Genomic DNA, 27,981 nt, shown 5'->3' on the forward strand with positions numbered 1-27,981 from the left:
GGAGGGGGGTGGGGGGGTTGAAACCTGGCATGGAAGTAGAGACGAGTTTGCGGATCCCATAGGAAAGAGCAATCGCTGTCCTGCAACTCTGTGGAATCAGGTTCCTCACTTCCCGCCATTCTTTTATCTTCCTTTTCAAGTTGTACGTAGAACGGCTAAAGAAATTTAATTCATAGAATCAAAATTCACGGATTTTAGCCTCACCCGAAGCAGGATGATTGAACTAGAAAGATTTTCCAAGTATAAAAATGTAACTAAATTTGATAAAGGAAAATCAAAGAACTTTTATTATGGTTTGTGGACTTTGTTTCGGTGAACTCAGCTTGGGCCTCGTTGGACCCAAAAAGGCTTGGGTTCATTTGGGCCAGTGGACTTTATATGGGCTGAGCCCATTGTGAATCCAGTCATGGACTTCTTGCAGCAATGATAAGGTATTTGTATTTGATATTCATAATCTATTTGATTTTATTAAGCCTGTTTATTTAGTCAAAAATGCAATGGAAATTCATTATAAAAATAAAATTTAATCATTTTTTGGAATTTTATTATTAAAAATTAAATCTAAGTTTAAAAATGAATTTTATATTTTGCGAAGAAGTTATAAATGTAAATAAAATAATTTGTCACTTTATAATTAAATTTACTTTCAAATAAAAAGAAGAACAGCGACGAGGAGGACAAGGTGACGTGGAAACTGTTTGACGTGTCGGCGGTATGGTCGGGCTGCTGTCTGTTTAGCACTTCCTCTTGTTTCTTGAATCTGTCAGGAGTTGTTTACGTGGCTTCTCATAGGGCAGTCACGTGGGTGATCAGGAATTATGTGTCTTTCTTCCCACTTGACTTTCCAACACGTGTCAAACTGTCAACCACCCACAATATTAAACAATAAATTTAATTAATAAAAATACTGATTATAAAAAAAAAATTTCACTTACACATTTTGTAGTTTTATTTTTTTGTCTAGTAAAATTATTAAAATATTTTTCAAAATTAATATATTTATTCATACTTTAAGATATATTTTGTAATATTACTAAACGAATGAATTAATAACTTATCCTTTTGTGAGAATACAAGTTATTCACACAAATTTAATTAAAAAATATCTATAAATAATTAATTCAAAAAATCACAAAATATAGTATAAAAGCTATAACCAAAAGCATGAGATTTATCTATCAAGGAAATATGTGGTGAGGGGGAGGAAGTGGCCCCACCGATCATTTCCCACGTTATTAGCGTGAGGAATAGGAAAATTCTCAATTTGTAAGGACAAAGTCGTCAAATTACTATCGAATTCCCATGCGTAAGTGGGGCTTAGAGATGACAAACCCTTAATCCCTTTGAATTGTCTTGGATCTTTCTAGACCCGCTGCCTGCCCGCATAACATCAATCCTTTATATTATTATTGCCCTCTAATTATCATTTATCATATTATAAACTTTTTCTTATACTATTTTTTAATGACATAATAATAATAATAATAGAATATGAGATTTAATTCATTAGTTAGTATAAGACATCCTTACTTAAAAAATATAGGTTTAAATATATCTTTTTTAAAATATATTATTATGATTTTAATATATGAAATATCACAATTATAATACTAATATTAATAAATTTATTATCATGATAATAACGGATTCCCGCATATGATGTTGATTTTTTTTTATCATAAATGACTTGATATGATTAAAACACAAACATGATAATTATATTAAATTTAAATTCACTTAATTTTAGATCATATTAACAAACAGGGTTTATAATTATTAGATCTAATTACATATTTAGAACATTATATAAGTCAAAATTTAATGATTAGTTAAAACACAATTAATTAATATTGAAAAGGTATAAAGTTTGGAACCTAATTTCTTAGTCATTAATTAAGGAAATGCTAATTTATAAGGAATAACATTACATTATGATTAGCTTTGATTCATTATTAATTATTATAATAAATCAATTATTAATAAAGAATTCGAGCAAAGGCAAATTAACCAGCAAAGCTAGACAAAATGTCCAATGAAAGATGAAAACTTCTTGGAAGCTAAAGCCTAGTGGCTTAATTTAAATAGAGGAGCTGAAGAAGCATCTAGAAAAGTAATGAAAGGTTGAGAGATAAAGGGGAGAATAAAGAAACAAAATAAAGAGGAATAAAGAAAGATTAAAAGAAGAGAAGGAAGATTTTCACCATATCCTCTCAAAGCAGACTAATACAGTTCTTACCCTTTGAGATTACTTGTTTTTGACAGATACCAGGACCACCCCATGCACCCCCCTTCCTTGTCATAGACAATTTGTCACCTTTAAGCTCCTTTTCCATGTCGAAAGCTCCCTTGATTGCCTCCACCTTTGTCTTTCTAAGGCTCTTTCATCTATTGAGGAAAAAGAAAGACGGTTCCAGAGAGGGTGAACATGCATTGGGCCATATGGCCATGACTGATGAAGGAAAGGCACTCATATCTATACATGACATTGTCCCCGTACATTGTATTTTTAAGTTATGGGCATTTACTCTCGCCCATCATGGAAATCCAAATGACCACAATACCTTTTTTTCGTATTTTCTTGTTTGTCAAGTGTCTCTAGCTAGGGACAAGGGGGAATGAGCCACGAAAGCAGAACTCAAACCCCCAACTTGTACATGGTTCCCATACACGAGCAAACCACAGCCAAGTTTTCCTTGAAAACAATGTGTACACTCTTGCCCCGGCCCCCTAACCTTCCATAAATACCACCGCTGGTTCCTGCATTGCTCGCCGAGATTCTAAACTATAGTTCTTCCCTGCCCTGTCCTTTTCTTCCCCTTCCGACCTAGAAGATTCCTTCTTTCCATGGCTCCAAGCAAAATGCTCTGGATGCAATGGGGCTTGTTTATGATGGGCAATTATCCACGTCAATAACTTTGGAAGGATCAAACTTCCTTGCTAATGGTGAACCCATTCTCTCTGAAGTCCCTGCTAACATTGTAGCCACCCCATCACAGTTTTGTTCCGCAGACAAGGCCAAGAGCATCGTAGGTTGCTTTGTTGGGTTCGATGTCGAGGAGCCAAAGAGCCGACACGTGGTGCCCATAGGCAAGTTGAATGGCATAAGGCTCATGAGCCATTTCAGGTTCAAAGTCTGGTGGAGCACCCACTGGGTTGGAAGTAGTGGGAAAGACGTGGAGAATGATACTCAGATGATGATGTTGGACAAAAATGAGTCCGGGCGTCCTTATGTTCTGCTGCTTCCACTCTTGGAAGGGCCGTTCAGGGCTTCTCTCCAGCCTGGAGTTGGTGATCATAACGTGGATATCTGCGTGGAGAGTGGGTCCACGCAGGTTTGTGGTTCCAACTTCAGGACTTGTCTGTACATGCATGTCGGTGATGATCCCTATAGTCTCGTCAAGGAGGCCATGAAGGTAGCCAGGGTCCATCTGGGGACCTTCAGGCTTCTTGACGAAAAAACCCTGCCACGTATAGTAGATAAATTCGGTTGGTGCACTTGGGATGCATTTTACCTTAAAGTACACCCTAAAGGTGTATGGGAAGGGGTCAAGGGCCTCGTGGAGGGTGGGTGCCCTCCAGGGATGGTCCTTATTGATGATGGATGGCAGTCCATTTGCCATGACGGTGACCCCATCAGTGATCAAGAAGGCATAAATCGAACTTCTGCTGGTGAACAAATACCCTGTAGGCTCATAAAATTTGAAGAGAACTACAAATTTAGGGAGTATGAAAGCATTAAATCACCTAGTAAGAAGGGCATAGGTGCCTTCATTAAGGACATAAAGGAAGAGTTTAAGACCATAGAGCATGTATAGGTGTGGCATGCATTATATGGATATTGGGGTGGGATTAGACCCAATGTCCCAAGAATGCCTCCTGCAGAGGTCATTAGTCCTAAATTGTCACAGGGCTTGCAGATGACAATGGAGGATTTAGCTGTAGACAAGATTGTTAGTAATGGTGTAGGATTGGTCCCACCGGAACTGGTTCACAAGATGTACGAAGGACTTCACTCTCATCTTGAATCCCTGGCGATTGATGGCGTCAAGGTTGATGTGATTCATGTAAGTTCTCGAACTCTCTCTTTCTTTCTTTTTTATTTCTTCCTGAGTTGTGGGCTTTGGGCTCACGTGCACTTTTGACTTTTGCATGGAGTTCTCCAGAAAGTATTGTCCAAGGTTCAAAGTTTGATCACTTTCCGATCTGCATCTCAGTTTACTTGACCATGACCCTTTCCATCTAATTATACAACCACATCATCAAATTGAGATCCAGTGGTCCACATTATCTTATATTTAAGTAATTTTCTGCCCTTTTGTTTTTTGGATTTTTTATGCTTACCCAAAGCGAATTTCAGAATGAAAAAGCCAAATGATTTTCAATTTGATGATGTGGTAATCTGAATTAATGATGGTATTAATTGTTTAAAGTATAAGGCAATGATAGCATTTGCATGGTAGAATACAGTGCAAAAAGATTGGCTAACAACCGTTGTAGGCCCAAGTCCACACAACTTATCCTGAACCAGAAATCCTTTTGTCACTTTTCTTGGCTCGTGTCCCCCTGTTTAAAAGTTTCCTGCATGTTCTTCCGGTGAGTAATGTAGGATGTTGTGGTATTGGCATGTAACGATAAACAACTTTGGTCCAGGCTTCATTTCAAGGATTGGGCTCTACATTTAAACAGTTCTTAACATTTGTTTTTTGGATGTTTCCCTAACGTTCAAGAATATTTGCTCAATATCAGATAACTAATAGCAGAGTGCTTTGTTTTATATGCTTTTCAGGAATTAATTAACTGCCTTTTTAATTGTTCTAGATTAGCTTTATAATCTTGTAAGAACCGAAATTTTTCATTACCCTTGATTGTGTAGTTTTAAAGTTTTTGAATTCAGGCTGGGCAGTCAGTTATTTGTATTCTGAAAGTCCACGTCAGGATTGCTTCAATGGAAAACTGTATCCATATTTCTAGTTGGGATTTTTCCAGTTTTTCACCAAGAATTTGCATGTTATTGAGGCAATTGCTGTTTGCAGCTGCTTGAGATGCTTGCAGAGGAGTTTGGCGGACGCGTGGATCTCGCCAAAGCTTATTACAAGGCTCTAACAGCTTCTGTTAAGAGACATTTCAAAGGAAAGGCTGTTATTGCTAGCATGCAGCACTGCAATGACTTCCTTTTCCTAGGAACGGAGACCATATCCCTCGGTCGTGTTGGTATGTATTTAGAAAATTTTGAAATTTGCATCCAAATATCTTAAAAAAAACCATATGAGACAAGATAATGCAAGGGACTAATCAAACTAAGCTGATGTAAATTTACCTGTAGGTGATGATTTCTGGTGCACTGACCCCTCAGGCGACCCGAACGGGACATATTGGCTTCAGGGCTGCCACATGGTGCATTGTGCCTACAACAGCTTGTGGATGGGCAACTTCATACAACCAGATTGGGACATGTTCCAATGAACTCACTAATGTGCTGAATTCCATGCCGCATCACGAGCTACGTCTGGTGGACCTATTTATGTAAGTGATTCTGTCGGACAACACAATTTCAAGGTGCTGAAGAGCCTGGTATTGCCTGATGGGTCCATCTTGAGATGCCAACACTACGCTCTTCCAACGAGAGATTGCCTGTTTGAAGACCCGTTGCATGAGGCTTCTTGATGGTGAAGTTCCCAATTCAATCACACTTGCAGGAACAGATTTCCTAGCCAACGGTCATCCAATTCTCACTCAAGTCCCTTCAAACATTGTAGCCACCCCATCACCATTTTCCTTCCCCGACAATACCAAGAACAACAGTACAGTTGATCATGGTTGCTTCGTGGGGTTTGACGTGGGAGAACCTAGCAGCTATCACGTGGTGCCCATAGGCAAGCTGAGTGGCGTAAGGTTCATGAGCATATTCAGGTTCAAACTTTGGTGGAGTACGCACTGGGTGGGAAGCAGAAGGAGAGAAGTGGAGTACGAGACTCAGATGATGGTTTTGGACACAAGTGACTTGGGTCGCCCTTACGTTATTCTACTTCCAATCATCGAAGGGTCCTTCAGCAGTTCTCTTCAATCCGAAATTGATGACAACGTGAACATCTGTGTTGAAAGTGGGTCCACAAAGGTTCGTGGGTTGAGCTTCAAGAGTTGTTTGTACATGCATGTTGGTGCAGCTCCATATAATCTTGTCAAGGAGGCCATGAAAGTGGCCAGGGTGCATCTGGGGACACTCAGGCTTCTTCAAGAGAAAAGCCCACCAGGTATAGTGGACAAATTCGGTTGGTGCACTTGGGATGCATTTTATCGTTCCGTACATCCCGAAGGTATGTGGGATGGGGTCAAGGCCCTGGATGAGGCTGAATGCCCTCCAGGGATGCTCATAATCGATGATGGGTGGCAATACATATGCCTAGACGACGATCCAATCGATAACGAAGGCTTTGACCCAGCGGCTAACAGTGAAGAAATGCCATACAGGGTTGTAAAATTTCAAAAGAATTATAGATTTAAAGATTATGAGAGTACCAGAACACCATCCAGCAAGGGAATGGGTGCCTTTGTTAAGGACCTGAAGGAGGAGTTCAAGACCGTAAAAGATGTGTACGTGTGGCAAGCCTTATGTGGATACTTGGGTCGGATTAGACCCAACGTCTCAGGCATGCCTGAATCCAGAATTGTTAAAGCTCATGCCTCTCCCAGTGTGCTGAAGACAATGAAGGATTTTGCTGTGTGCAACACTACAAGAGATGGGGTAGGGTTAGTTCCACCAGAGCAGGCCAACAAACTGTTCGAGGGACTTCACTCTCATCTTCAGTCAGTGGGAATTGATTGCGTCAAGATTGATGTGATTGAAGTAAGCTCCAAATATATTCTTTCGTTTGTTTGTTTATACTTCTTTGTATAGAAATGTTTCCAATTCCATCTGCTTGTACCATTTTGCATAGGCAAGTTTTTTTCATTGCAGCAATTGCTTAATTCTTGCAAGTGCTTGAGTTGCTATCAGAAGACTATGGTGGTCGCGTGGAGCTCGCTAAACCTTATTTCAAGGCTCTGATCGCTTCTCTAAGAACACATTTCATTGGAAATGGTGTCATTTCTAGTATGCAACAGGCCAGCGACTTCTTTTTCCTTGGAACAGAAACCATTGCCCTCGGGCGTGTTGGTATGTCTTTAGAAGTTTTCTCCAACCAATGCAACAATTCAGGGTGGCACTAAACCTTTTTTATTTTTTCCCTTTCTTTTTGGTGATATAAATTACTAATGTGTAGGAGATGATTTTTGGTGTATTGATCTCTACGGAGATCCTACTGGGATATTTTGGCTACAAGGATGTCACATGGTAAATTGTGCCTACAACAGCTTGTGGATGGGCAACTTCATACATCCAGACTGGGATATGTTCCAATCACACCACCCATGTGCTGAATTCCATGCTGCATCACGAGCTATCTCGGGTGGACCAGTTTATGTGAGAGACTCTGTTGGAGAATACAACTTCGATTTACTGAAGAAACTGGCATTACCAGATGGGTCCGTTATGCGATGTCAACACTAGGCACTTCCTACAAGAGATTGCCTGTTCGAAGATCTATTACATGATGGGATAATAGCGCTCAAGATTTAGAACCTCAACAAAGTAAGTCAATAGTTTTCCAAGTTCTTCGAGTTACCAAAACTTTCTTTTCCTGAAATGTTCCTCTTTGTATCTGAAAACAGTATTCAGGGGTTCTAGGATTGTTCAATTGTCAAGGAGGAGAGTGGTGTCCTCACTCCCGAAGAAACAAAAGCGCCCCTGAGTTTGCGAACCTGGTGGTTTGCTTGGCAAGTCCTAAAGACATCGAATGGAACAATGGCAAGACCCCAATTTCTGTCGAAGGTGTGAGCATCTACGCTGCTTACCAGTATCAGTCAAAGAAGCTGAAGCTCATGAAGTCATAAGAGAAAATGGAGGTTGCGCTTGAGCTACTCAACTACAAGCTGCTCACAGTTTCACCAGTGGCAATCTTACCCAAAAAGCAGATTCAGTTTGCTCCTATTGGATTAGTGAACATGCTTAATTCTGGTGGTGCAATTCAGTCATTAGCTTTTGCTGGTGATGAAAATTTGGTAAGGATCGGAGTGAAAGAAAAAGGGCAACTGAAGGTGTTCGCATCGGAGAAGCCATGGGCTTGTAAGATTGATGGAGTCCCAGTTGACTTTGCCTATGATAAGCAAATGGTCAGAATTGAAGTTCCAGGTCTTAATTCCCCACTGCCTCCAGTGGTGGAATACTTTTTTTGAGTTAAGAGAGTGATATTATCAACTACCTGCAAATCTGTTTATGCTGTATTCTTCTCAACCTCTCTGTACTTTCCAACAATTTTCTTTATGCAATCTCATAATTTGGTTAACACAAACGGTTAAAATAAGTAAAACATTATCTCGTACGAAACAATTAAAATAAGTAAAATAACTACTTCATACGGATAGTAATAAAAGCAATTTAGAATAAATAACAAGATTCATAAATTATTTTAATTTTAAGATGTTTCACAGAATTTAACTTAATAATTAGATATAAAAATAGTTAATTAGTCTTTTTACAAATTTTTTCTTGAAATACGAATGCGTCTGTCTCTTACCTTGTTTTCGTATACTTCATCTTTTATACTTGTTTATATACATTTTTTTTTCTCTTTTAACTTGTTCTCATATAGTCTTTCACATATACCTCTTCTCTATTATTTTTTATTTGAGAACAAGTCTTATTACACCCATTACTTCAACCATCATTTATATTATTGTCATAAAATTACTATCTTAATATTCGCATAATGTGTTACAGTAACGATTACTAACATTAAAACTTTTTATAATAATGACATTCACTAATCACAATAATGATTACTAACATTAAAACTTTTTATAATAATATCATTCATTGACCACATTAAAGCCTATTCTTGAATAATTGCCACCATTTTTGGTATTATATATAGAGTCTCATAATTTTTTTTATATAATTTTTTATATTATATATAGAGTCTCATAATTTTTTTTTATATAATTGAAAAAAAGAAGGTTTGAACCCTATTTTTTAGGTAGGGGATAATGCACAAACCAATGAACTTAATACTTGAGTGTAAAGTTTCATAATTTATTTAGAGAGTTTTCACATAATTATTTTTTAAATAATTTTATCTTTCATTAATTTCAAAAATTACATAATATATAAATTATAATTTTTATTTTTGAAAGATCTAATGTTTCTTTAGGAAGATTCGATTGAATTTGACATTTCACGATTATGTCTTATTGGAGTAGTCAATTGGTGTTTGTCAGTTGACTTGAGAGAGACGAAAAAATGAGAAAAAAAATATTTTAAAATTTTCATATTTACGATATATTTAAAAATTAATAAATTTATGTGTAATTATAAGTAAAAGGTGAATGATGCATTTTTACATCATCAAGTAGCAAGCAGTACTACTATCAGCTGAAATTCCCTTACCCAAACAATACCAGGAAAACAAAATCCAACTTTTTGGCAATCGAATTCCCGTTATGGAAAAGCAAACCACCCAGCTCTCCAAATCCCGCAACGTCTTCTTCGACGACGATGACGACGAATACGACGTCGAACCCCAGCTACTTCACTCCTCCAATTTCCGCCCGATTCCCACCAAACACCCTGGCGACAGAGGAGTTGGGGCTTCTTCGTACGGCGCTGCATTGATTGCAGAGATCGATAGGAAGATAAAGGAACACACTGAGAATGTTGTGTGCGTGGTGGGAGGATTGAGCGCGCGGGTGTCGCAGCTGGAGAACAGAACGCGCCAGTTGGAGAACGCCGTTGGGGACTTGAAGGGTTCCGTTGAATTTAACCATGGAAGGGTTGAGGGGAAGATTAGGGAGCTAGGGAATGTTTTGGGGGAGGTACTCTTCATCATTTTCTTCTTTATTTTGTTTTGTAATTTGATTGTTACTTTTGCTATTTGCCATTTGTTTCAGCAAAAACTGTTGCTTGAACTAAAAATTATGAATTTAACCAGTTGTATGTTATAAACATAATGATAAAATTTAGCCGCTAGAGGTGCCAAAAATGGTGGATTTATGATTTTTTTTTTTTGTTCAATGATATGTTTTAGTGATTGCTGCAAATATAGACAGGGTCAGAGATTGAATTTCAGGCTTAAGTTCTTAAGCTTTAGACTTGAAACGCTGGATAGCTTAGTTATAGGATTTGCATTCACAACTCTACAACAGCTTCCAATTTCCGCATGCTAAACTCTTTTATTCTCTGTCTTGGTTCATCTCGTTGTTGGAGTTTCAAGCACCTAGATTAACCATCAGCACTAGGAGGTGATTGTTTCTGCCTCCCTTTAATTTATACCACTAAGCATCGATGACTGTACAATACTCATCCGGAACCTCTGAATTCTAGAATTGCTGGTACAGCAGTTTGCTCTCACTGCAATATGTTTATCCATCCATCATTAATGGTTTTCTGGTGGTGTAGATCATTGGCTTGTGCTTGTTGAAGCTTTGGCCGACAAGTTATCTAAATTGGGTTACAATCTCAATTTTGAGATAAGTCAATTTTCTTCTTAGTCTTTATCTCCGGTATTAGGAGTCAAGAAATTGAAATTAGTTTAAATTTGGACATATTTTTTACCATAGACTTTACTCCTTTTATAATCATTCCATACAATGTGGTAACCTCAGTCATTTTTTATAGAGCAAACAAGGCGCTTCTCCTTTTTAACACTCAGCAAAAGTGTTTTACTCAACCCATCTACCACCTGGGCCGGTGTCCATAGGCATCCATTTTGCTGCAATGGAAATTGCATTGTGCATCAATTCTATGTGTGTGTAAGTTAAAGACCTACAATAGGTTATTTTGTTTTTCTCTTTGACTTCCGGCTATTATTAAACACTTCTAGGACATGAAAAGTATACCCAATTTAGCAATCAGAGTCTTTCTCTTAAAAAAATTTTGTTCAGCTGTATTTCTCTTTTTGTTGGCATACAATTGTATCTGCTACCATATATGCATTTTAAGTTCAAGTGAATCTCAGTAGATATTTTTCTGAATGGTGATAATTTGCAATGACTGAGGTTAAAAATCTGGTTTGGGAAATAAGTATGCTGAAGCAAAGGGCATCTTAAATATGCTGAGTGCAACTTGTGTATAGTATTTTGCAGGTTCGTGGTGGTATTCATGACCTGAGAGATAACCACGAGATAGCAGAGGCTAAGCTGCAGCTTGCTAAGCTTACACTGTCCAAAGTTAACCAAAGCAGTTCTACTCGGGTTGGTTCAGCTCAAGAATTGTCATCATCTGTTCCCCAGCAATCCCAGCTACAAGTTTCAGTTACTTGCCCACAACAGCTCTCTCCTCTCCCTTCTGGTGCTGCTCAAAACCTTCTTCATCAGAATATCCAATCAAGCCATGAAGCAGCAACAGCTCCACAACTTCCAACCCAATTACCTCCTGGTGCTTTCCCTTGTATGCCGCACTCTGAATCTAACTATCCACTGCCTATGCTGACTCCAGATGCCACTTATCAGCAATACGTTGCACCAATAGATCAGCAGATGCAGCAACCGATTCCAGCACCAACTCAACCATATCAGCCACCACCTCAACTTTCACCAATTCCACAGTTGCCTAAGCTACAACAACAGCATCCACTTATCAATACAGTTAATTCTCATGCCAATCTTCCGTTAGGCTATCAACCCAAAGATGTTCCTTGTTTGCCATCTCAAAGTATCCACAAATCCTCTGTGCCACCTGCCATGTCTCCAGCAGCACATGAATTTTTGGTGAGTTCTAAGCAGCAGATTCAAGATCAATCCTCCAACAATCCTTATAAAGAGTTACCTTTTGGGTATTCACAACCACAGAGGATTCATAATTTGAACAATCAATATCCTTATGTTGCATCTTCTTCCAGTTACAATAGTTCAACCATAAAACCCTCACAACTCTCGCCATCTTCTGTAGTGGGTGCTGGAAACAGCTACTCACGATTGCCAACTGCTAAGATATTACCATATGCGCTTCCAACTGCCTCTAGCGTGGATAGTGGATCAAATTCTAGTGAAAGTGGAAACAGAATACGAGTTGACGATGTCATTGACAAAGTTGTAGCAATGGGTTTCCGTAGAGATTTAGTGAGAGCAACAGTGAGGAAACTGACAGCAAATGGGCAGTCAGTTGACCTTAATGTGGTGCTGGATAAATTGATGAACAGCCAGGATGTATGATCTCAGACTGGTAGCGTTTGCAAGTGAAGTAGTATGCTGGTTCCAGTGCTTGGTTTGATTGTTCTGTATAGAAGATGAAATTATGTTCCTGTATTTACACCATTCCATATCATTTGCACTGTATAATATAAATGTGAATACTGCTTGATTGCCTCAGCAGTTTCTTGCTTCTGTCTATTCCATGTATTGACTAAAATTCATACTGATCTGCTGTTCATCCTCTTGCTGAAGAAACCAAGAACATAAACTTTTTAACTCAATTCTGTCTCGAGGCATTGGTTAATTATAGAACTGAAGGCCTCTCTGCCTGTGCCACGACGTAAGCACATGCTTGATGTTTACACCACTCAAAAAAGGCATGGTACAATGATCCCATCACGATGCTTGTAATGAATCACGATAAACATGTTTTATCCTTGTGTAATAACTATAAGATAAAGGAGTCATTCCACGGTCTTTGCACAACCATGGGTCATGGCTTGATTAAAGGTGAGAAAGTGCAACTGAGTGGAAGCCCATCACTTTGAATAAAGGTAGGAAAATATCTTGTGTTACTTTGTTTAAGTGCCCATTTCTGCATATGATCTGGAAGCTCTCTTGTCCATTTCATGCAGATTTGACTTGGGGAAAGTGCTGAGGAACCTCAAAATTTCACTTCTTTAGGTTATCATGTTATTTAGGTCCCCCCATTTTCAGGGGAGTTTAAAAACTGTTTGCAACTTAAAGATTGGCTTGAAAATTTTGAATGATCTTGATTAGGTAGCTGTCTAGCTGATAGATTTATCTTGAAAAGATAATTACATGAAGGTGCCATGTTCTTTGCTTCAGAAATTGGTACTTGGTAATCTAATTGGTAGATCTAAGCCTGAGATTTGGGCTTTGAAGAACTGGATTCTGCTGGTGGGGGGTGATTTGAAGGAGAGATGAAGAGCCCAGATGCATGTATCCACGTGTCATTTACCCACTAAAAAGAAGTTCATTAGTAGACAAAACGACCCACGTCAACGAGATTATTATGATTGGAATGTCTACTTTTACAAGTTGAGAAGGACCATCTCCTTAATTGGTGCAGCTCAAAGCTTTGAAGGGCCTAGAGTTCAAATCCTAGGCCAGACTAGACCAAGCATAGGACCACTGTTTTTTTTTTTTCTTTTCTTCTGCTTGGGCCATAGACAATGACCAGACTTAAATGCAGTCAGAGCAGCCCTTCCAACCTTGTGGACTTGGAGGGAGAGGGTTTGCTTTTCTTCATATCCTGTTAGGATCTTCGCTCGTGGATGGTCCATGGAGAATGAGACTGCCATGACTTGGCTCCGGATAAAAACACCCATTATTACAAAATTACAGCAGTCTCAATCTGGTCCAGGTTTTCCTCTTCCACAGTGCTGATTTTGTGGACCCTTAGACCCAGGCTAGACGTCCAAGCTATATGGTACATTAGGAATATAGGTGTTTGATCGCTTTCATCTTTATTTCTTTCTGCTAGATTTTGGAAGGAGTGAAGCAATGCTGAGATAGAGACACCTCCTACCCAACAGTTGAGGAAGGAAAGGACTCTGTTTCTATTTTGCAGTCTCACTGACAAAACTTTTTTAATATTAAATCAAACCAAGAAAATAAACATACTGAAAAAATTTATTTTTACAGTGAATTACCTTATGTATTTGTGGATGGATTCTTCAAATATTAGATAGCGATTTACTTTAACGAAACTACATCTTACCTTCAAATCAAAAAATTTATATTTCAAATGTAAAAAAATGTTTATGATCAAGCTAAGGTTGTTACGAATTGTTTAAAAAAAAAAGTATATGTTATCATTTTCCTACAATTGGTTATAAAAAAAATTTATAATGTTATTATGATTTATCAAAGAAATTGACAATTATTATTGTTATAATTCGTTATTATCATTACAAAAATATTATCTTTTCCGTATTTGTTATTTGCTTATTGTGTCTATATGCGAATTCAATCATAAAACAACTTTTTAACAAGATTTGGTTTTTGGAATATCCAATCTTTAATATTTTCTCTTGTGATTTGTTATTATGTAAATTTTGAAAATAGGGTTTTTAAAAATAAGTTAATTTTTAAAAATTAAAATAAGTTATGAGAGAAATATCTAGACATACTTTACAAATGTAAAAGAACATTTATGATTGAGCTACCATTATTACGACTCGTTTTAAAAAAGTATTTATTGTCGTTTTCTTACAATTCATTTTAAAAAAATATTTATCCGTATCGTTATATTTATTATTATTATTCATTATTATCATTATTGAAATGTTATCCCTATCCTATTTGTCGTTTACTTATTATGTCTATATACAAATCTAATTAAATCCGATGATTATTGAGAATTTGATTATAAAATAACTTCTTATCGAGATTTGATTTTTTCGAATATTCCACCCACAATTTGTTCTTGCGTAATTTTTGTTTTGAAAGTATAATTCTTGAATATCACCATCATAGTTTTTGTCAATGTCAATATCTTCTTCAAATCAAAGAGGAAACATCCATGTGTAATGTTTTTAGACTTTTTGTTGGATTAGTAATGCATTTTTCTTCCAAACATCCCAAAATCCCTAAACTGTTTTTGGAGTACAAGACATTAAAATTGTAAAACAAAACCTAGAAAAAAACAGTTTCTTGGGACTTTTAAAGAAACTTTATTTTCTCTTGGGAAAAGAGGATAGGAATTGGAAAATAAATCAAAAAGCTGAAAACTGAAAAGCAGAAGCTTCCATAAAACCTGACAAACAAAGGGGAAAAAACAAGTAAAATAAACTCTTTTTGCCTCTCAAGAACCAGCTAATCAAACACTATCTTATACATCTCAGTCCAAATCCAAAACTCCAGTTACTTGACAACTCAAAAACAGTTTCACAACATTTTAAAAAATTAAAGCAAATCCCATAAAGAAAAGATCAAAGGAAGTTCAAAAGAAAAAGAAAGTCATAAAGGACAAAAGCTGACTGAAAATGCAAAAAACAGAGGAGATGAAGTGAAAGTAGCTTTTCTTCTTAAAACAGAGCACTTCCCCCCACACCCCTATTTTTTTTTTCTATCTCGTACTTCTATATAGCCCACTATACATCAATTTATGGAACAGAGAATCTACACTTGTTAGTGCCCTCCTATTCTTTTCGAGATCTGGTGTTTAACAAAAAAAAAATCAAAACTGGGATTTTTCCAGGGAAAAAAAATGGTATAGTGGGATTTCTCGGTTCCTGAGAAAATCTCATCCAAAAGTATTTGCCGGGGTGTTTTTCCTATGCACCCTGCAGTTACATGGTTCTCTTTGAATATATTTTTTTTCCCAAATTTTGCATGTTTCGGTTCGATCAAGAAGACAATAAATACCAATGTATTGATATATTTTGATGTTTTAATAACTTGAAAATTTTTCTTTTTTCTTGAAATCTTTAAAACTGTAGAAGCAAATTCCAATTCAGCTGCTTCATTTTCATGCACAAGAAAGGACTCTTGAGAAAGGGTTTCAAAGGTCCAGCCAAAACTTCAAAACCGTCTCTCAAAATCCCCCAAAATCTTACTTATTTTTTATGTTTGTCAGAGTTGCCTTGAACCTTGTTCAATCAATTACTCTGTAACTCCCCACAGCAATTTTTTTGAGGTATTATTTTAGTTCTCACCACCCATTTGTCAATCCATACTTTTTTTTTCATCTTCTCGGTTTTACTCTAAATCACCCCTCTTGCTCTTTCACTTCCTCACACTTCACTTCATAGCTCTCTGTTTCTTCAAGTCCTCTGTTTCCATGTTGCAGTTTTCTTTGAGGGAGATGGCAAAGTTTTTGAGTGTTTTCTCAGTGAGGAACTTGCTGGTATTGTCACTGGCTCTGAATGTGAGCTTAGTTTTGAGGGTCTTGGTCTCACATGATTCCCAAAATGGGAGCTTTAATGGTTTCTTTATTGAGAAGCAGAATGGACCTCAAGAAGAGGCGCATGCCAGCAAGGGAGCGCGTCTCTCTTCCTCTGTTTCCTCGTCCTCCTCTTCTCCTCTTACGACGGCTCAAGGTGACCAAGATAGAGTTATCAATCTTGATCAGTAAGTGTTTTTCTTTTTTATTTGATCACTATGTTTCTTGTTAATTTGTCCTCTCGGACATTAGTCTCCCTTTGCCTGTTTAACATTTCTGGCAATGCAAAATATTAACAATTTTAGCAACAGCTTGGCTTAGCTTAATTCTTAATACATGGACAACAAGGTCATTTCATGACAAGAGGGAGGCTGGTAACCGGTGATTTAGCATCCCAACTGAGTCAATGATGGCTGTCAGTGTAATATCCTATAAATGCTTGCTCAGTTTGCTTTTGGTTTTGAAGTTTATTATATTGTGCTGATTCTTCTTAGTGCTGCTGGGATTCCCATTCTTAACGTGGGCTGAGGGTTGTTTTTTTCAACTTTTCCCAGTACTCAGCTTGTTGCTATGCTGAGGTAATTCTTTTGGCACCATGGTAGACAAAGACAGCTCCATGCGTTGAGTTTTTTGGGATATTCCATGGTGCATGTTGAGAGCTGGGGTGCTCTGTCTGGGTAATTGATGACTTCTTTTGTCATCTCTCTGTTCCCAAATTGAATGAGTGAGTTAGCGAGTGTGCTATGAGAGAGAGAGAGAGACTAAAACAAATTGCAACATGGGTGGTGGTGCTCATTGGACATTTTGACCACAGCATCATCATTCTGGCCCCTTACAGTTCGTGGACCTCTCAAATTGCACAAATGCAAAAAGAAAAAGGAAAAAAAATTGGGTTGTCAACTCTCAGTTTGCAGCAAGTGGGATTCCCCTATGGTGCATAATAGCATGACGCACTATAGGCTTGGAAGTAGATGCATGTCTGTGTTTGTGGGGGCCATGTGGGTGACCTTGGTCCTTGGGCACACCGCATGCAGCGCCCTTTCTGGCCTTTGGCTGGCTCTAAAAGACTATAGCTTCTCTGCCTTTGGGCTTTGCTTTTGCCTAAGTGATCTTTAAAACCACCTTGGCCGCCTAAATTGTTAATCGCCTTTTAAGCTCCTCTTTCTGGTGGACTCAAAGTGCAAACGTGGGGTTGTCTGGATCTTAGCACCTTGCAGAAGGTGGGCCCTATTTTAGATGTGTGCCAATAATAAAGTATCACTTGGTCTTTGCCTTTACCACATCACACATTCCATGTGTCCAGCTGATGTGAGCCATGCATACACATGTAATCATTGATTTGCTGATGAGCGGGACCGCCCACTGCTTGCGCCTTCCCCCATACCGACCTCCATGCATTTTTAGATTCCCATATTGCAGCCTGATGTCAGATTTCACTTTCTATCCCACTATTTTACCACCATCTTGTGCTGTTTTTTAACAGTTTTACCTTATATGTGTTCTTATTGGAACGTTGACACCGAATTTGTTAGTTGTTACTGCCACTTAGCACAACATCTATTGGTTTTTTGTTTTTTAAATCGCCCTGGATGAAATTTGTTCACAGGATCGTTCGTCACATACGTCAACAGTTTTTTCAGTACTTGTGGGAACTTATACTACTACTTTTAATGATTTCTTGTTGTTTGACTTGAGATTATGGTAAATCTAGGATGATCCTGCATAGTACTTGGAAGTTAAAAAAATATAATTTTTTTTGCTCAATGCAGTGGGGATCCGACTATGTACGAAAACTATTGGCAAAAGAAGGGGGATGAGACCACCATTGTTATTCCTGGATGGCAGTTCATGAGCTACTTTTCGGATCCCAGAAGCTTGTGCTGGTTCTTAGAGCCTGAATTTGCGAAGCAAGTTGTCCGATTGCATAAGGTTGTGGGCAATGCAGTTACTGAGAATCGGCACATTGTTGTTGGAACGGGTTCAACGCAAATATTCCAAGCTGCCCTGTATGCACTGTCCCCCAGGACCGAGGCAGAACCCATTAGTGTGGTTTCAGCAGCCCCTTACTATTCTGTGAGAGTGATATCTAAACCTGGAATTTCTTTTTGTTTAATTTCAACTTTCAATACTGTCAGTTTCATCTTCTCGAGCTTGATCCCGGAGGAACTGAAACATGTATTTTTAAAGCATTCTGCAAATCAGCTCCATGCTGGTTTTAATTAACCACTAACGATGGTAGATCGATAAATGCTTCCTGTATTGAATTTTCTTGGCATGGAAGTTAATGTTTAAAAACGTCGGGCTGCTCTGCAAGCTTGCGGAAAAAATTTATTCCAGATTAATAGTTCCTGTCCCCCTGCTTGTCTATAAGTTGCATTTCAGTATCCAATGGTGAGATCTTTTCATTAAAACATTTTGCCTTCCTGTCTTCCTGCATCACTTTCCTTCCCACTGAATATTACAGCCAATTATTCATCATACCAAGTATGAAATTGAAAGATTCTTACTTACTTTGAATTTAGACAAGGACAAGCACTCTTTGGATCATGTTTCATGAGATACATGTATCTGCTGCTTGCTGAGAGCTTTTGAGATGTTTTCATTTGACTTGAGTTTCGTTTGATTACTTGCAGTCCTACCCTCTGATTACTGACTGCCTCAAGTCCGGGCTTTACAAATGGGCCGGTGATGCCCGGAGCTTTAGCAAAAATGGCCCTTACATAGAACTTGTTACCTCCCCCAACAATCCTGATGGCTTCGTTAGGCACTCTGTTGTAAACAGGAGTGAGGGGATATTGATACATGATCTTGCCTATTACTGGCCACAATACACGCCAATATCCTCTCCGGCCAACTATGACCTGATGCTATTCACTGTCTCAAAGAGCACCGGTCACGCTGGGATGCGCATCGGGTAAGTTGATCATATTATACCTGGTTAAGTCATTTTCCTCGCAAGTGATGCTGGTCATTTTCTCACTTGACATCGTTCAGGTGGGCTCTTGTAAAAGATGAAGACGTTGCAAAAAGAATGACAAAATACATAGAGCTCAACACCATTGGCGTCTCAAAGGATTCACAGCTCAGAGCAGCCACAATTTTAAAGGTTATCTCTAACAGCTGTGAAAGATCAGATGGAGAAGGTGATTCCTTCTTCGAGTTCAGCTACCACCTTATGGCCAAGAGGTGGAAGCAATTGAGAGAGGCAGTGCATCAGAGTGGCCTATTTAGTGTGCCTGACTTTCCCCCCCAGTTCTGCAACTTTCTCAATAGGGTCTTCGAGCCTCAACCTGGTAAGAACAAGGCAAAAGAAAAAACAAAAAATGATTTTTTTGTATCAATTTCCATGGATCAAAGTTATCTTGGCTATACATAGACCACCTGAGACTAAAACTTACCTGAATTTTCTCCTTTGCAGCTTTCGCATGGGTGAAGTGCGAAGGAGAGATTGAAGACTGCGAAAGCTTCCTTCGAGGCAAGAAGATCTTGACGAGGGGTGGCAAGCACTTTGGGGTTAGCCCTAAGTATGTCCGGATAAGTATGTTGGATCGAGACAAAAATTATGACACCTTTGTAGAAAGGATGTCTATGATCCAATCATGACATCCGAGACACCTCTGTTAGAAGAACAGGGGGGCAGAGGAAGTCAGCAATTTTTTTGTAAATTGGCCAACAAGTTCAAAAGGAGCTTATTTTTCCAATTGTTCTATTCGATAAAGCTATCAATTTCTTTGTGTGCTCTATGAAGTTAATCATATGGAGGCCCGAATGGGCATAACCTTCTCAATGCTGCCATGAATGCTTGTATGTAAGAATGGCCGACAGATGCATCCAATCGATTTAAACCTGTGTAGGTATCCCAAGGAACATGAACTTAGGCCTGAATGCTTATCCCCATTTACTTTAAACAGATTTCCACTCTTTTGAAGGAAATGGTTGCCTAAAATTGAATTATTCATTGACATTAATTTAAACAAAACCAGTAGTTTAAAGACAAGTGATGCGACCTATCTGTGACTATAATGCAAACAATGAAAACTACTTGTCCGAGCCATTGCCATTATTACAGATGCATGCCAAAAAGAAAAGCAAAAGAACTGATTTTTTTGTTTACTAGATATCTTCACTTGTTCGAATGGCATGTAAATGGTTAACGGGGGCTTAAATAAAAGGAATGGATGGATCAAATTCATTACCTGAAGCACATACCCAAATGGCCAGAGTTCCTTGGTTGACGAACAGCGAAAAGATGGTGATCAGCGGATGGCTAGATCCTGAGCATGTACATCGTACACCATCTCCTTGCTTTCCTTACAGTGTCTGATGAATCTATCCAGGTTGTTCTAGGAAGCCTCAAGCTGAGTGTAAATGCAGCCTCTTTGTCACAACTGCATATGGAGTCTGAACCCAAACCTGGGAAACGTCTGAGGGTGACACCCATGGAAGAAGTTGTAGCACTGGAGGGAACTGCCTCTGCCATGTTTCTTCCAAGAGCCAGATGGATCCTTTCAACCACTGGGTAGCGAACAACAAGTCTCTAGCTTCTTTCAACAGATCACCATTAATCTGATGCTGCTCACCATGTCGAAGAACATCTACTGGCCATGTTGCTTATTTGTCTTTTTCGATATTGGCTCAAATGCCTACACAAATTGAAAACAAGAAAATTATATCAGATTTGGAGTGAAAATTTTCTCATTATAGATGTTACATGCTAGACTCCTCAAGCAGATATTACTAGGTGGAAATAAAGTAGAAATGTGTGTTTATGAGATTACCTTGATGCCAAGAAAGGAGTATGACCAAGAGAATTTCTTAGCATTTGCTTTCTCCATTGGCAAACAGTTTCTCTGAGGGAAGAAGATGATGAAAGACAATCTGATTCTACATCAGGATCTAAATTATCTTCTATCCCTGACAAAAGGATTTCTAAGCTTTGTTCATGATTCCAGTGCAAGGTCATGATTGAATTTATAGGCCGTTTGGCGACATTATTGAGGTAAGGGATGGAATTGAAATATTTTTTAATTTAAAATTATACACTTTTCATGTGACATTTATTGTCCTAAAAAAGACGTGTCAAAATTCTATTTGTAAGACAAAATATATAATAATTATATTAAACATATCACGAGATTTTGAAACGTTACTAGGTCCTTTTTTTAACATTTAATATTTCATTTAAATGTTTTGGAATTTACTGAAACGGTTTCATTAAAATCTAATATGAGATGTATTATCAAACAAAAAGAGTACAACATTTTACATGATTCTTAAAATAATAATCAATTATAATTTGTAACGTTTCGTATTAAGTTAGAGATTCTCAAGTTAAAGAAATTGTTTCATGTGAATATGTTTGAATACGACAAAAGATATATTAATTAAGTAATAAGTAAAACATCTTTACGTGGTTGTTAAAAAAAATAATTGATTACAATTTATAACGTCTCAAATTAAAAATAATTTCATGTGAAAATATTTAAATAAGTTAAATTAAATAAAAAGTAACGTATATGATATATCTATTTTTAAAATAATAACAAGTTACAATTTATAACGTCTCGTATTAAGTTAGAGATTCTCGTATTAAAGAAACAGTTTCACGTGAATATTATGTTTGAATACGACAAAAGATATATTAATTAAGTAAATAGTAAAATATTTTCAAGTGATCTTTAAAAAAATAATTGACCACAATTCATAACGTCTCAAATTAGCAGTTTTCAAATTAAAAACAATTTCATGTGAAAATGTTTGAATAAGTTAAATTAAGTAGAAAGCAACATATTTGGTATATATATTTTTAAAATAATAATCTATTACAATTTGTAACGTCTCGTTTTAAATTAGAGATTCTCAAATAAAAAAAAAGATTTCACGTGAATATGTTTGAATAAGACAAAACCCTAAAGATATATTAATTAAATAAAAAATAAAACTTCTTCACGTGGTTTTGAAGAAAATAATTGATGACAATTCATAACATCTCAAATTAGCGATTCTCAAATGAAAAACAATTTCATGTAAAAATGTTTGAATAAGTTAAATTAAGGAGAAAGTAATTAACGTGTTTAGTATATATATTTAAAATAATAACCAATTACAATTGTAACGTCTCGTATTTGGTATATATTACAATTTCACGTAAAATGTTTGAATAAGTTAAATTAAAAGTAAAAATGTTTGAATAAGTTAAATTAAGTATAAAGTAACATATATGTTATATATATTTTTGGAAAATAATAGTCAATTACAATTTGTAACATTTTACGTTAAGTTAGAGATACTCAAATTAAAGAAATAGTTTCATGTGAATATATTTCAATACAACAAAAGATATATTAATTAAGTAAAAAGTAAAACATCTTCACATGGTCTTTAAGAAAATAATTGATTACAATTCATAACGTCTCAAATTAGTGATTCTCAAATTAAAATCAATTTCATGTGAAATATTTGAATAAGTTAAAGTAACTAAAAAGTAATGTATCTGGTATATATATTTTTAAAATAATGACCAATCACAGTTTGTAATGTCTCATATTGAGTCAGAGATTCTCAAACTAAAACTATCAAGATAAGAAACAGAGTTGTAATATTTTCAAATCTCAAGATGATATATTTTTCATATGAAATTCAAAGTTTTTTAGTGATAACATGTCAAAACTCTGCATGTAAAAGGAAATGATATAAAAATTAAAAAACATATCATATAAATTTAAAATAACAAATAATGCAAATTATAACATTTAATATTAAAGATAAATATTTTGGATTTTAATGAAATGGTTTCATTAAAATCCAATAAGAGATATACTATAAAATAAAAAAAGTACAACATTTCACGTGATTCTTAAAATAATAACCAATTACAATTCATAACATCTCGTGTTAAGTTAGAGATTCTTAAATTAAAGAAATAATTTCATGTGAATATATTTAAACACAGTAAAAGATATATTAATTAAGTAAAAAGTAAAATATCTTTCTATGATCTTTAAGAAAATAATTGATCACAGTTCATAACGTCTCAAATTGATCACAGTTCATAACGTCTCAAATTAGTGATTGTCAAATTACAACACGTGAAAATATTTGAATAAATTAGATTAAGTAGAAAGTAACGTATTTAGTATATATATCTCTTTAAAATAATAGTCCTTTATAATTTGTAACGTCTTATGTTAAGTTAGAGATTCTCAAATTAAAAAACAATTTCACGTTAATATGTTTGAATACGACAAAAGATATGTTAATTAAGTAAAAAGTAAAGCAATTTCACGTGGTTTTTAAGAAAATAATTAGTCATAATTCATAACGTCTCAAATTAGTGACTCTCAAATTAAAAACAATTTCATGTGAAAATATTTGAATAAGTTAAATTAAGTAGAAAGTAACATATCTGGTATATATATCTTTAAAATAATAACCAATTACAAATTATAATGTCTCGTGCTAAGTGAGAAAATTTTAAATTAAAAGAACAGTTTCACGTGAATATGTTTGAATACGACAAAAGATACATTAATTAAGTAAAAGGTAAAACATCGTCACGTGATTTTGAAGAATATAATTGGCCATAATTCATAACGTCTCAAATTAGTGATTCTCAAATTAAAAACAATTTCATGTGAAGATGTTTGAATAAGTTAAATTAAATAGAAAGTAACATATCCAGTATATATATTTTTAAAATAATAACCAATCACAAATTGTAACATCTCACATTGAGTCATACATTCTCAAATTAAAAACAATTTCATATGAAAATTTTTGAATTAAGTTAAATTAAGCAGAGAGTAACATATTTGGCGTATACATCTTTAAAATAATAACCAATGACAATTTGTAACATTTCATGCTGAGTCAAAAGATTCTCAAACTAAAATTACCAAGATAATTAAGAAAAGGAATTGAAATATTTTCAAATCCAAAAATTACTAATTTTTCATATGAAATTCAAAGTTTATTAGCGATTACATGTCAAAAATCTACATGTAAAATGAAGTGATATAAAAATTAAATAAAATATAACACATAAATTTTAAACATCGGGTAACGCATCTTATAACATTTAATATTAAGATAAATACTTTGAAATTTAATGAAACAATTTAATATGAAGATATTTTAAAATGATCAAAGTACCCAAAAAGTTCCTATATTATAGCGTTTTATTCAATTTAGCCCCTCTATCTAAAATTTAGTTAATTTAATCTCTATACTTTGGATATTGAGTGCAATTAAGTCCTTATGAGTAACTTCGCCTAAATTAGCCATTAGAGATACTGATGTGTCAAACAATGTTGATGTGGTACTAACAAGTCAAATGTGAAAAAAACACATATTAATCTTTGGGTAAAAATGTGAGTAACTTCGTCTAAATTAGCCATAGAGTTAGACCTACCATTTAACTTGGTTTTATGGTTGTAAAAAGTTAGGAGAAAATTAACTAGTCATAGAGATCTTTGGGTAAATAAGTTTCCAGCATCCAAAAATAGCTGGAAAGGCATGTTGAATCATGGCAGAAATTTCAATCCAATTTTGAGAATCATGCAAGAGCATGACCCAACCATTCACTCACTGACAAGCCTGCGAGAAAGGAAAAAAAAATGTTTCATTGCATTTCCCTGGAGTTCATTGATTCTTGATCCTGTTGTACATGATTCCATGGTTAGTTCTTCTCAAATGATGAAGTAGCAAAAGATCAATGAGGCCGAAAGGTTGCAGGATCATGCATCAGTATCCCCTCACTCCAGCTAACTGCACAGTCCCTGACAAATCCATCTGACTTGTTGGATGAATCTCCAAGCTCAACCATGTTCCCAAAACAACATATCAGCTCTCTTTGAAAGCATTATCAGTGTACTCCCTTAAAAGACCTGATAACTCATCTTTCTAGATCAGCTCAAGCCAAAGAAATTCATGATCAAATCCTTTGGCCTGATCATGCATGGTTTCTTGTTGCCTAGCAGTAACTGAACTCATTTTCATATTGCTCTGTTGATGAATCACTGCAACAATCTCCAAGAAATTAACTTTTGCAATTGGTCAAAGACAAAATGTTAAGCAAAAAATTCAATAAAAAATTGATACTTACACTGAGCTTGGACTCATCCAAACAATCTTGATGGACTTGTTGAGAAACTGTGTTGTACCAACTGGAGCTAGAAACATACAGACACGGACATCCCACAACAAGATTTGCTCTAATCTCTTTAGCAACACAACCTCATTCTATTGCTCTTCACCATTTAAAGAAGCCTTTAAAATGGAGGCTTTTTGCTCCAATGTCTTTTTTGACATTGGCTCAAATGACTGCAAAAAGGTATAGGAAAATTCAGATTGAAAGCAAAATGTATGTGCAGAAAAGTATAGAAAATTAAATGTGTTGAGAAAGTAACCTCCAATGGCTAGAACTAAGAATAGCTCCAATGATGCTATTGCAAGATTGGAGCGCTAGTTTAGCCTTTGCTTTCCCTATACCATCCATTTTTAAGAAAAATTGAAACTTTTGAAAGAAATGTAATTTTGTGTCAGGCTCTGGATCATCTTCCATGATCAATGAAAGGCTTTGAGCGAAGACTAACTTGTGAATTGTCCGGAAGGATGGGGTTTGAATTTATAGGAGAGTTCTGGCAATGTTATCGAGACTTAAATATTTTAAAATATAAAAATAAATAGACACCTTCATGTGATTACACGAAAGGTTAACTAATTGAATTATAATTATTAAATTCTTTTGTTAAAATTAGAAGTGTTAGCATAACAAGTATCCTAACATTTAATGTTACATTTAAAAATTTTGGCTTTTGGTTAAACAATTTTCTTAAAAAAATGGTTTTTTTTTGCTGTTAGGAAAACGCGTATCATGTGAGGTTTGTGAGTTGGCAATCGGAACAAGTTTCCTTACATTAAATGTCACATTCAAATATTTTGACTTTTAGAGTAACAATTTCCTCAGGAAGATGTTTTTTTTTTTTGTTGTTGAGAAAACGCGTATCATGTGATGCTTGTGTGTTGGCAAAGTTAATAGGTGCATAATATTTCATCTTTTAACAAAACAGTTTCATAACGAGTAATCTTCACGTGATTTACAAAACGTTATCCAATTGAATTCTAACCATTAAATTCTTTGTCAAAATTGGAAGTGTTAAATGTTAAATTTAAATATTTTGGTTCTTTGCGAAACAATTTCCTTAGGAAGATTTGTTTTTTTAGAAAACGCGTATCATATGATGTGTGTGAGTTGGCAAAATTTATAGGTATAATAATATATTTTATATCTACGGAGACATATCTGCGACATTTCATCTCTTGAGAAAAGGGTTTCATAATGAGTAAATATTTTCACATGATTTACAAAGTGTTAATTAATTGAATTATAATCATTAAATTCTTTTTCAAAATTGGAAGTGTTATTAGAACCAGTATCCTGACATTAAATTTCAAATATAAATATTTTGACTCTTAGTGAAACAATTTCCTCAGAATTTTTTTTTTAAGAAACGCGTATCTTGTAATGCTTGTCAATTGACAAAATTATTAGGTGTAATAATATTTGTATCTATTTAGACATTTCATCTTTTAAGAAATCGGTTTCCCCTTAAACTAGTGTGCAATTGTAAATGGAATAATGTTCTTAGAACATTGTGTTTGAAGTCTACAAAACAGGTGATTACAACTTTAATTAAAAACAGTTTTGATTCTAATGCAACCCAACAACCTTAAAGTAACACTATAAGATATTTTTTTAAGAAAATTTTCATTGATAATATAATATGGTCCGACATCTTTCTTCCCACCTCTGATGAACAAAACTTGTGTATTCTAATTTTTTGATGTATTCCTTTACAATTGATTGGAATTTTTCTTTGGTATGTACATTATAGAGTTAAACCAACCATTTAACTTGATTGCATGGTTGTAAAAAGTAGGAGGAAATTGATCAGTTGTAGAGATCTGAGGCGTATATAAGCTTTCACCCTTCGAAATTGGCTGGATATACATGTTGAATCATGGTAGAAATTTCAATCAAATTTTGAGAATCATGCAATAGCATGACCCAATCATCCACTCACTGAGAAGCCTGCAAGAAGGAAGCAAAAATGGGCTCATTGCATTTAATTCCTTACTTCCAATTTGTTTCAATTTTACTTGAAGTGCATTGATACTTGATCAAATGGCATTAATAAATAGGAATGTCTTACCTGTTTTATAGGATTCCATGGCTAACGCTTCTCAAATGATGAAGTAGCAAAAGATCAGGAGGCCAAGAGGCTGCGGGATCATGTATCAATATCCCTCACTTCAGTTAACTCCACAGTCCCTAACAAATCCATCGGAGTTGTTGGATGAATCTCCAAACTCAACTATTTTCCCCAAACAGCAACATATCAGTTCTCTTTGAAAGTGTTGTCAACCCACTTCCTTAAAAGACCTGATAACTCGCCTTGCAATATTAGCTTAGGCAAAAGAAATCCATGCTGAAATCCTTCGACCAGATCATGCATGGTTTCTTGTTGCCTAATTGTGGTTACACTCCTTTTCATATTGCTGTTTTGATGAGGCACTGCAACAATCACCAGGAAATTAACTTTTGGAATTGGTCCAAGCCAAAATGTACAGAAAAAAATTCAAAAAGAAATTGGTACTTACACTAAGCTTGGACTCATCCAAACAATCTTGATGAACTCGTATAGAAACTATGTTGTGCCAACTGAAGCTAGAAACATACGGACATGTACACCCCACAACTTGGATTGCTCCAACCTCTTCAGCACCGCAACCTTGTTCTATGGCTCTTCATCATTGAAAGAAGCGTATAATATGGAGGCTTTTTGCTC

At 35.8% G+C, this 27,981-nt stretch overlaps 3 protein-coding genes, 3 long non-coding RNA genes and 1 pseudogene across 9 annotated transcripts; 4 read left to right on the forward strand and 3 right to left on the reverse strand.

Moving 5' to 3' along the window:
* The first annotated feature begins 2,873 nt into the window (after positions 1-2,873).
* LOC110422829 (galactinol--sucrose galactosyltransferase-like) lies at positions 2,874-5,527 on the forward strand. The gene is made up of 4 exons (XM_021436838.1): positions 2,874-3,809; positions 3,909-4,064; positions 5,034-5,207; positions 5,324-5,527. The coding sequence occupies exons 1-4, from the start codon at positions 2,874-2,876 to the stop codon at positions 5,525-5,527; spliced, it is 1,470 nt and encodes a 489-aa protein (XP_021292513.1).
* On the forward strand, positions 3,854-8,375 carry LOC110422569 (galactinol--sucrose galactosyltransferase-like; annotated as a pseudogene). Its single transcript, XR_016351621.1, has 6 exons — positions 3,854-4,064; positions 5,034-5,211; positions 5,324-6,848; positions 6,977-7,153; positions 7,260-7,627; positions 7,708-8,375. The product of XR_016351621.1 is annotated as a galactinol--sucrose galactosyltransferase-like (transcript).
* Positions 8,376-9,457: 1,082 nt separating this feature from the next.
* LOC110422559 (uncharacterized) lies at positions 9,458-12,396 on the forward strand. Its single transcript, XM_021436523.2, has 2 exons — positions 9,458-9,906; positions 11,176-12,396. The coding sequence occupies exons 1-2, from the start codon at positions 9,535-9,537 to the stop codon at positions 12,241-12,243; spliced, it is 1,440 nt and encodes a 479-aa protein (XP_021292198.1). The 5' UTR covers positions 9,458-9,534; the 3' UTR covers positions 12,244-12,396.
* Positions 12,397-15,372: 2,976 nt separating this feature from the next.
* Positions 15,373-20,094, forward strand: TAR2 (tryptophan aminotransferase related 2). Of its 2 annotated transcripts, XM_021436638.1 has the most exons (6): positions 15,373-15,886; positions 16,040-16,320; positions 17,902-18,205; positions 18,766-19,046; positions 19,127-19,425; positions 19,551-20,094. In XM_021436638.1, exons 2-6 carry the CDS (start codon positions 16,055-16,057, stop codon positions 19,733-19,735), a joined length of 1,335 nt encoding a protein of 444 aa, XP_021292313.1. In that variant the 5' UTR covers positions 15,373-15,886; positions 16,040-16,054; the 3' UTR covers positions 19,736-20,094. The 2 variants fall into 2 exon arrangements, with proteins under 2 accessions (XP_021292313.1, XP_021292312.1); XM_021436637.1 differs by having other exon boundaries at positions 15,373-16,320.
* LOC110422640 (uncharacterized) lies at positions 19,286-21,060 on the reverse strand. 2 transcript variants are annotated; one of them, XR_002445745.2, is made up of 5 exons: positions 20,911-21,060; positions 20,329-20,775; positions 19,912-19,978; positions 19,531-19,749; positions 19,286-19,422 (listed from the first exon to the last, which is right to left on the reverse strand). It is a non-coding gene; the product is annotated as an uncharacterized LOC110422640 (long non-coding RNA). The 2 variants fall into 2 exon arrangements; XR_002445744.2 differs by lacking the exon at positions 19,912-19,978.
* Positions 21,061-24,420: 3,360 nt separating this feature from the next.
* Positions 24,421-25,713, reverse strand: LOC110422641 (uncharacterized). The gene is made up of 3 exons (XR_002445746.2): positions 25,540-25,713; positions 25,236-25,453; positions 24,421-25,149 (listed from the first exon to the last, which is right to left on the reverse strand). It is a non-coding gene; the product is annotated as an uncharacterized LOC110422641 (long non-coding RNA).
* A 1,388-nt stretch (positions 25,714-27,101) lies between these two features.
* Positions 27,102-27,903, reverse strand: LOC110422855 (uncharacterized). Its single transcript, XR_002445776.1, has 3 exons — positions 27,794-27,903; positions 27,346-27,707; positions 27,102-27,224 (listed from the first exon to the last, which is right to left on the reverse strand). It is a non-coding gene; the product is annotated as an uncharacterized LOC110422855 (long non-coding RNA).
* Between the last annotated feature and the right edge of the window lie 78 nt (positions 27,904-27,981).

The sequence above is a fragment of the Theobroma umbraticum genome, unplaced genomic scaffold (assembly GCF_002168275.2).
Source record: "Theobroma umbraticum cultivar Fairchild unplaced genomic scaffold, ASM216827v3 scaffold_146.0, whole genome shotgun sequence".
Taxonomy (NCBI): Eukaryota; Viridiplantae; Streptophyta; class Magnoliopsida; order Malvales; family Malvaceae; genus Theobroma; species Theobroma umbraticum.